The sequence below is a fragment of the Mytilus californianus genome, unplaced genomic scaffold (genome assembly GCF_021869535.1).
Source record: "Mytilus californianus isolate M0D057914Y unplaced genomic scaffold, xbMytCali1.0.p SCAF_7, whole genome shotgun sequence".
Lineage (NCBI taxonomy): Eukaryota > Metazoa > Mollusca > Bivalvia > Mytilida > Mytilidae > Mytilus > Mytilus californianus.
Genome location: NW_026262723.1, coordinates 32,783,460 through 32,793,818, shown reverse-complemented (window position 1 = coordinate 32,793,818; position 10,359 = coordinate 32,783,460). Strand labels below are relative to the sequence as shown.

The 10,359-nt window shown below is 31.7% G+C and overlaps 1 protein-coding gene across 1 annotated transcript; it reads left to right on the top strand.

Moving 5' to 3' along the window:
- Positions 1-3,286: 3,286 nt before the first annotated feature.
- LOC127708927 (uncharacterized) lies at positions 3,287-5,563 on the top strand. Its single transcript, XM_052214113.1, has 2 exons — positions 3,287-4,853; positions 5,384-5,563. The coding sequence occupies exon 1, from the start codon at positions 3,368-3,370 to the stop codon at positions 4,691-4,693; it is 1,326 nt and encodes a 441-aa protein (XP_052070073.1). The 5' UTR covers positions 3,287-3,367; the 3' UTR covers positions 4,694-4,853; positions 5,384-5,563.
- Positions 5,564-10,359: the final 4,796 nt, after the last annotated feature.

Genomic DNA, 10,359 nt, shown 5'->3' with positions numbered 1-10,359 from the left:
CAAATATTATTTTTATCATGAAATTTACTATGAGTTTCTACCAAATGAAGTGCTAAAAAAATATTCATAAATGGTCACATGAAGAGAACACGAAAACAACTAAATATGAAAAAATGAAAAAACTAAAATATTCTAGAGACAATATTGTGACTTACAACACATGGTTTGTTAAAATCAAACCCTTAAGTTTATATTACATTATTTAAACAGCAAAAAGTTGTAGGTGCCAGACTTATATTAATTGCATAAGACATATCTTTACTGTTTTGGATTACACTTTGCTTGGAGAAAAGTTAGTTTTGTAAAATATATAAAATAAAAGTCTGTTCATACAGTATAAGTTTTTAGGATAAATGATTTGAAAACGCATTCCAAAATAACTTAATACTTAAGATTAAAAATTCTGGTATGATGATTTTAATAATACTTAAGATTAAAAATTCTGGTATGATAATTTTGAAAGGATATCTTCAAAACAAAACAAAAGACAACTTGCTCTGCCTCCAACAAGATTAAATAATCACTGCAGTATACATTGAAAAGATATGATACTATATGCAGTTACATTTACAATTAAGAGCAGTAGCCAAAACATACTCCATTTAAAGTAATATAATACAGAAATGTTTTAATTATTTAGCCTGGTAATGTTGGTATTGTGTCAATTTGACAGCAATCCAGCAATTATAAAGTGTTAAGCAACAGTACTTTTTTAAATGTCATGTTTTAAAATGTTCAGAGAAGAAAATATTTGGATTTTTTAGATTTTAAAGTCTTATGCTATAAATCTTGATTTTTTTATATATATCTTTTTCAGATCTAATATTATATGTTGTATGACAAGGCACTAAAGAATTCAAAAATATTTTGCTGCTAATCTATACGAATTTCAATTATTTGTAAGTATGCTGTTAGAAATTTTGTTGTCAATATATGAAACAATTATTTACTATATTATAAGCAAGTTCAAAAATATAACACATTTGAAGGTATCAACATTTTAATTATTTTTTCAAAATGTGTGGTTTTATGGTTTTATGTCAATGATTGATTGATTGAATGGTGTTTAACGCCACTTTCAACACTAGTGTTCTTTTTTATGGTGGTCAGTATTTATTGGTGGAGAAAGCAGGAGTGCTTAGACAGAACTGCAACCTTCAGTAGGAAATTTGACAATCCTAGTCAATAAGATTGTAGTCTAAACCAATAAATCAATTACCATAGTAAAAAAAATCACACCTTGCATGTGCAGGATTCCAAATTCCCAACCTCAGTGTTTACAGGCTAGTGATACAGTATGAGACATTTATAGTATAGCAGAGAAAAATATCAACATACACTCTTTATCTATAGAACAGTGTCTTAACATATATATATGAAGCTGTACATTTTTATGACATTCAGTTCTTTCAATTTTTATGCCCCCGCTGTAGCGGAGGGGGCATTAGGTTTTACCCTTGTCCATCTGTACGTACGTCCCGAAAATTAGTTTCCATTCTCTAACTTTAGTTTGCCTCAACCAAATGTTTTGAAACTTATACACAATGCTTATTACCACAAAAACAGATCCAGTTTGAATTTTGGTGGCGTTTATTTTTATTTAATTGAATTATATATTCTTCAGTTTCTGCACATGTTATTATAATAATATTTTTTTCTGTTTCAGGTCTTTTAACCTTTAAAAGTGAGACTAGACACTACAGATGTAAAGATGTAAAGATGTACATTTCTGTATGAATATCCAATAACTTGTAAGCATTCTTTTAGATAAAGTTCTATTACAAAACAAAACAAAATTTTAAACCATTGTCATTAACAAGAATGGCCTGGTATAACAAAACCTTGTGTCTGAAATCATCTTAAATACATTTTCTACAAATCAGGTTTATAATATTTGATGTTTTCTTTTTGTCTCCCTGTGAACATGTACATGAGATTACACACACTCATGCACACAAAACACACATATATATCATTGACAGTCACACATTTGATACACATCAATTATTATAATTAAATACTTTTATCTTTTTTTTCAGGCAGCATGGAAAAATTTCCTTGCCTAGCAGGACTAGGCTTTACTGTGTCTGTGAATAAAAGACTGGAGATAGATGAAGTAGAAGACAAATTTATAACTAATAAACTACTTCTTGAATTGAACACCATTAAAGAAAGGTCCAATGGTGTTTACACGTACCAGGATGTCCTCAACTGGATATCAAGTCTTAGTGGTAAAGAAAATGTAACCAACAAAAGCTTATATTTAAAGGTAAAATCTATACTACTGAAAATCAAGACAAAAGTTTCAAACCATAAGAAAAACAAACTTAACAGTGAACATGTTGAGAATTATTTGAATATGGTTATAGACACTGATTGGTTGTTAGAAATTCCAGAAACAAGAAAGCGTCATAACAATGATACAGAAAGAATTTCAAATGTAAAATCAAAGAAAAGAGAAACAATTGATTTGAAACACAGAAATAATAGCAACACATGGAGAGAAGCAAACAGGAAACTAATTTTCAAACTTCAAAAATGTGAAAAACAGTTAAGTCAGACAGAAAGAAAACTGAAAATATCACAGACTCAAAACAAAATAAACAAGAAAAGATATACCCAAGTATTCAAGTTTCTGAAGAAACGTAGAAGTAAGACCGAATTAGAGAAAAAAAGAGATAAAGAGAAAGTACGATATTGGAAAACACAAACTAACAAAATAAAGCAGCAAACTCAAACTAAACTGGACAATTTGAAAACAGCCATAGAAACCCATGAAGAAATACATAGACTGAATCGCTTAGAAATCACAGATCTAAAAAACAGATTACATGACTTAGAATTGGAACTAGAAAAAAATGAACACACTGCCGAAATAGATTTAACTAAGCAGAGTAAATTTGGAAGATATACCTATACAGCAGAGACAGATTTATGCATAATGGAATTATTGAACTGCCATGTTCCCTTTGATAGAGTTGATACTGTCATAAAAAGTGTTCTTTCTCTCTGCAAGTTGAAAGCTAAAGATGGAACCTTACCAAAGAAAGATTATGTTTCGTCTGTTAATGTCCGTAGACTTGCCATCAGTCAGGCTCACATTGCAGAGACATGCATAGAAGGAAACAGAACATTGTACACTGACGAAACAAGAAAAAATGGACAGTCATATGGCGTTGTCATAACATCCAATGAAAACCAAGAACCATGCTTATTGGGACTGAAGCACATGTCTAGTAAAGCTTCAAAAACAGAGTTAGAAACGCTTAAAGTAATTCTAAAAGAAATTGAGGATCGTACTCAATATTTGCAAAATGAAAATCCTCCAAGTTTGGCTTATAACATTTTAAAAAATATTTCAAATACAATGTCTGATAGAGCTGCGACAGAAAAATCATTCCAGCAACTTCTGCAAGATTACAGAACAACTCTTCTGAAAGAAAACATGGACAACTTTAATGAACTATCAGAACCAGACCAATTACTGATTACTAAAATGAATAATTTCTTTTGTGGTCTTCATCTTTTAGTCAATATTGCAGATTTGATGTGCAGTATCTTCAAAGAATGGGAGCAAACTGTGATGAATAAAGAAGTAGTTGGGGAGTCAGCAATTATAAAAACAGTAAGAGAAGTATGCAAGGCATTTGTTCCTGGCGTGGACAATAAAAATGGAGCATCACTAGAGCTAAAAACATACCTGTCAAGAATCAACGTTAAATTTCAATTGAAGTCATTCCAGGGTAACCGATTCAACATTGTCTTCCATAATGGAGGAGTAATATATTACCTTCATGAACATTTCATTTACTTCCTTGAAAATATAAAATCAGAAGGCAATACCAACACCTTGAATGGGCTGATGAAAGACGTATTGAGAAATTTGAAATGCAGTCACAATATTGTAGGCTTAAGGGCATTAGGAGTTTACAATAAATTTATAACATCACCTCTTTGGAAAATTATTGAAGCTGACAATACACATATTCTAGACATGAATGCGCACTACCATAATCTCATCCAATTTTTAGAAGATGTTGCTACAAATATAGAATCAGCAAACGAACTCTTAACTGGTGAAAAGCGACCATTCCCCAATATAAAGATAAAAAAAGATGAAGTCTGGGAAGTTTTGGTCAAACAACAGACCAATGATGCCGAAACTGTGAGTCTGTTAATGCAGATGGCTGCCGCAACATGCAAATCATTAAAAGAAAAAGTAAAAGATCATTTACCCGATGGGAAATTTGAAAATGTTACAGCAGATGTACAAATACAAATGAAATCAGTCATTCCACACAACAAATTACCTGAGTGGGTATTTGGATACCTTGATTGGCTCCTTAAACACAGACCAAATTCAACAAGACTAGCCAACGAAGCACACATCGTATACAAATTAAACAAAACATCAGAGTGGCTCCACAAAAAAACTGAACTAGAGATTGAAAAGCTAGTTCAATGGTCAAAAAGAATGTTACCCAGAATCAAGTTTCAGGAGAAAGAGAGAATCAAAGAAATAAAAAAGCAAATGGAGGATTTAAGCAAAGCAAAGGAAGAAAAAAGCAAGACAAAAAAAGCCAAACAACTGGAAGAGAAAAGAGAATTACTGGATGCCATCTTTGTACAAGGGCTTTGGAAGTCAAGGCAAGAAATAGAAATGAAACTACAGCAGAAGTCAAAAAAACTGTAAAGAAAGATGTTGACTAATCAAATAAAATTTAGACAGTTAGTCCTAGAACAATCAGCTGACAAAAAAACTTTCCAAATAAGCAGATTTGAAGGCAAACCAGTTACTATAGATATGCTGATGTCGAACATGGAGATCTTAATAAGATTGGAACATGTATCAGGTAAGTCGTTACAACTCATAAAACAAATATGTTATTAACAACACATTGAATTTTGGTATATGTTGGTGAGACAGCAAACAAACAACACAGTCTAATCAAAATAGGAAATTAATTACTTCAAATTGGCCTGAACATTTACTCAGTAGATTTTTTTATTAATCTTATTGAATTATGCTGATCTAGTTTTACAAGTACAATATTACAACAAGTTTAATTGCATGAAAAAAACCTCGTCAAAGATACCATATTCAGCTCTTCATACAAAAATTCTTGTTAGTAAGAATACTCTTTTTTGTGAAAAAAAACTTGCAGGCTTCTATAAATTAGAAGTCGAGTTTCAACAGACCAGCACCTGTGATATTTGACATTTGACAAACAAATAACCAGATAGCAATTTAAGAAAACAGCTGACTGAGTATTTATAACAAATTTTCTTTTAATCAATTTGACTTTTGTTGTATAGATTTCAAACTACGAATAAGCTATATGTAAATATACACCTTAACATAGCATACATTATTTTATTTCAGAAATAGAAGTAGATGTAGAAGAAACAGTGACAGAAGAATAAATGGCAACATATGAATGAACATAAACTTAAAATTGAAATAAAACACATTTCGTTTTGATGTATTTTACATATAAACAATTGGAGATGTTGGATACACTTTAATGAGACAGCAAGCCAGCAACACAATCACAATATATATCTGGAGTTCATGTCAAACTAGATACAAAAATGAAGATTGTGGTTTACGTTAAAATTTTAATACATATAATATAGTTCGGTTGAAAGTTAGGTACTCTTTTAGGCTTTGATACAATTTGCCAAGTTTATTTAGATTTATTGATTAAGAACTTGTTAATGAATAATTTCTGTATTCCGTGTTTAAGATAATATATCTGTATAAAAATAAGGAGATGTGGTATGATTGCCACTGAGACAACTATTTTTGAAATTTTTCTGATATCTTCTTTTCTTTTCTGGTTATGTCTTTCATGACCACTTCATATGGACTTCCCTCTGTGATAAGTTTGCATGGTAACTATGTAACATTATTTTTTCATTTCTTGCATATTTTTATTGAATAGCATTCTTTTAATGGATCATGACAATAAACATGATATGCATTCTTTTGAAGGTTTACATGGTATAAAATAACGTTATTTTCTGAACTTCAATTTTTGCTGAAATATGATGTTTTGGTACTGCTATGACCTTCTCCATGCTCTTTACAGAACTTTAACATCTATAATAATTGTTTGATAGTGATTCATTATGTATATGTTAAATTACTAAGGTATTTCAAAAGGGCAATATGACAATTATTTAGTCTAGTGCCATAAGATCAAAACGAGCCGATTCCTCCAGGGTAGAAAATGCGTCAAAAGGGGAGACAATGTCCTTGAAAAAAATGCCACATACTGATGACCAGAAATAATGTCATTTTTTTAATAGGTAATAAGTATGCTTCAAATTGGGGTACACAAAAATTCCTCTTCTGTTAAAATGGTGAAAGCTGCAGAGTCACTACTCCTTATAGGATTTATTGCCCTTAAATGACATTTGTTTTTTCATTTTTGCCTATAATCTTGAAAACTATAATAGATAGAGAGAAACTTTAAAATTCAAAAATAATCAGAAAGAAAAGTTCTACAAATAAGTCTAATGGTTGAAATCGTTAGTTGACTCCTTATTAGAGTTATTGCCCTTTAATGACGATTTGTACAATTTTCTTTTCGTTTTTGACTTATATCTTAAAATTATAATAGATAAAAAGATACTCAAATAAGCAAAACTGATCAGCAAGACAAGATACATGTATACAGTTAGAACAAATGGCGAAAATCGTCCGACGACTCCTTATTGGAGAATATATTGCCCTTTAATGACGATTTTTTCCATTTTTTTTTTTTTTGCGTTTTGCCTTATATGATTAAACATATAATTATTATAATAGATAGATGGAAACTTTAATAATCCAAAATGATAAGCAAGACAAGATCTACTAACAAGTCAAATTTTGCCGATACAATTAGTAGACTGTCACTCTTTATACATGTCATAGGAGTGATTGCCCTTAAATAAGGATTTTTTTACTCTCTTATTGTGTTTTGAGCAGACTAATTGATCAGCAATATAAGATAAAAAAAAAAAACAGAGATTTTTGTCATTAATTCTATTCTCGTCTAAAAGTTTGGAGATCGAAGTGTGTTCTTTGTTGAATATGCATATAGACCAAGGGGAGCGACACAGGCTCTATAGAACCTCTAGTCTTTTTTGTTGTTTTTTTTTTTCACTCTTTGACACCTCAACATTTTGCAAAGTTATGTTGTATAAAGAAGAAAGCGGGCTAAATTCTCACAAAGAGAGAAACCTACCAGTGGGCAACCTTTCCGTTTTAGAAGTAATTGCACCACCTTTATTCTTTCTTGATGTTTATACTTTAGACGAAGACATTTACAACAGATTTACATATTCAATGCAAACAGACAGCTTAACAATCAGTGAAAAAGTTATTGAGGTTCTTGAAGCAGAAGAAACAACACTTCTATCTTGTGAAATGACAAGACGGGGACGAGCCATGAAAAAAACAAGACATTTGAACGATTTCTAAATTCTATTAAAATAAGCTTCCTTTACATTAGTTTTTCATGTTTGAAGGCATGATACGAGAGAAAGGGGGTTGGAGAAAAGGGGTTGGAAAAGGAGAAAAAGGGCGGGAGAAAGGAGAAAGGTACCCCCTGTCCGTCCCCTCATGTAAGGTTGGTTGGTAGTAAACAGATTGCCACATGTCTATCACAACAGTTCTGGTCAAACAACAGACATGAACTCATACATTGTAAAATAAATCAAAATAAAAGGTACAAGGTTAACTTCAATAGGACATTGACCTAACAAAAAATAACAAAACAGTCAGTTAAAAGTCAACAGACAGCATTGCACAGCGTGCAATGAATGACAAATGTTCATATCTTGTGGAAAGGATAACATTTTATCTTTAGACTGGTTCTTTTTCTTTATATACAACTACACCATTATGAATAGTGCAAGACTAAGTGTTAATTTACTACTCGACTATGTGCTCATAGTAAAATAAGTGTGTATATGAAAGAAAAAACAAACCACTTACACGAGAAAGAGAAAGATAAGTCATGTTTCCGTGTTTCACAGTTATAATGCATCATGTCGAATCCTATGCTCGTCCCTGATTCTACATACCTGCTAAGTATCAAACTGTTTTCGCAAACAAAAATAGTAACTGATACAGAGTAGACATGCAAGTGAATTACAAGTAATTTACTGATATCATATTGCCAAAAATGGAAACTTGCTTATGTAATTTACAACTAGTTGTCATAAATAATGACCTTATTACAGATCAAATGTGAACACCTACATGTATCTCCAAAACTTGATCTACATGTTAATGCGTGTCGTAGGCATACGGATTATATTTGTATCTGTGGATAAATGTGTCCGTTCCGGAATTTTGTACTACGTTGTTATTGTTAGCTATAAAAGTTCGAGAGTGAAATAAAAACAATATGAGTTATACTGCTTCACATGCTCAAGTGTCATATTCCTAAGTCAGGTGCCTATCAGTCGTTAGTAGTATTTGTCATTTCTTAAACTAATCATTGAATTTCCACTGACATCAGCAATACGATGTGGAGCAGAATCTGCCTACCATTCCGGAGCTCCTGAAATCAGCCTTGTTCTTTGTTGGATTCTAGTTGCTCTATCTTTAGCATTTCCTATGTTGTGTTTTGTAGACTGTTGTTTGTCTTTTTGTTGTTTTCTAACATGGTGTTGTTAGGTTGTCTTCGACTTATGAGTTTAAATATCCCCTTGATATCGTCCGCCCCTCTATTTGTCTTTAAAAGTTATTTTGTAGGGACAATGTTCAAAGAATAATTGAACTTCAGATATATACAATGTACTCGTCGCCAAAAGCATAACATATGATCTTGCGTAAAAACCCAAACAAATCCTAGAAGAAGTTACTAGGTACACTTGCAAACCCTTCTGTCCATCTTATTTCTAGTTGGTCTAATGAATTTACATGCATTTGTGTTTCATGCCAAAATGACAAAACCACCTTTTCCAACTGACTTTTACAGATTTGTATATATATTTTTTGCTTTGACACCATTAAGGGGTGAGCGCCTAAAAACATGGTTTACCCCGCCACACCTATTATATTCCTATCTTAAGTTCGGATCCTAACATTCATTGGTTGTCTTTGCTTCAGGTCTGTCATATTCGTTTTTTGTAATCGTGAATTGTATTGTTGTAAATTAATCGGTAATATTAGTTTGTTTCACATTTTTGATGTCTGGGCCTTTTTAAGCTGACTATACGGTATGGGTTTTTTCATTGTTGAAGGCCGTACGGTTACCTATAAATGCTTACATCCACTTCACTTGAACTCTGTTGGATAGTTGTCTCTTTGGAAATTCCTTTCAATGGAATTACTCGCTCAATCCCTTCTTAACCATTGAAATTGTACTCAATTGAATAATACATTAAATATTACTAAAGTCTTTATCTTCCTTTACATGGAAGAATCATCAAAATATATAATCAACAGAGTTTTCAAAAAAGGGGGATTGCGGTGAGGCAGCTATTAAATATCACTAACTAATCTGCTAAGCAACTGTGAAATTGAGAACATAATTTTCAAAATGTTGGGCTGAATAAAAATATCTTTAATTTATATGGATGGCACTGCTCTGTTTTTTACACAGCCTTCACGTGTAGAAACTTTATGGCAAGGGTTGTTACAATTTAATATTGGAGTAGCAAATCATTTTTTAAAGTATTAACTAAAGACTGGATCGATGATGATTGAATAAATAGATTAGCCACTTACACATTTCAGGCCGTTTCGTTTAGAAATATTTACAATATCATCTTGCGCAATTGGAATGAGTCAATAGGGCGTCAACACATACACATTTTGCTCCGGAATAACTTCATAGTTTCATGGCATACGATCAAGTTGAGTGAAATGTCATGCGTGTGAGCATTCAGTGAATATATAATCCGTTGTTCATATTGTTCAAATATTTTAAAAGCATCTTTAAAAAAGGAGAGACACGATGCCAAATTGAATTAATACATCATAAGTCCAATAAAAACAGACAAACCAGGACCTTAAAAACACAACGTAAGACAAACAATAATAACAGATCACAACTGAGAAAAACAAAGCAACACTGTGCTGTGTAACGCTATGCATATAAAAAAAAAAAAAACGGCATCTGTAAAGTAGTAGCTCATAACAAGTAACAATCTTGTGATACATGTAAATGAAATTTAGGGATGCTCACAGCGCATGGGATTATATATACGAAACATGAGACATCTTAGTTTTCATTTTAAAATGATAACTTATCCGGTCGCAACAATTAATCAAAATGTAATACAATCGATTCAACATACTGCAACATGTGAAACAAAAGCAGACATTTTGCATACAGGTAAAAAACATAATTTCTT

Excerpts from the sequence above, each read along its gene's own strand:
- LOC127708927 (XM_052214113.1), top strand. The coding sequence starts at position 3,368 with ATGTCTGATAGAGCTGCGACAGAAAAATCATTCCAGCAACTTCTGCAA.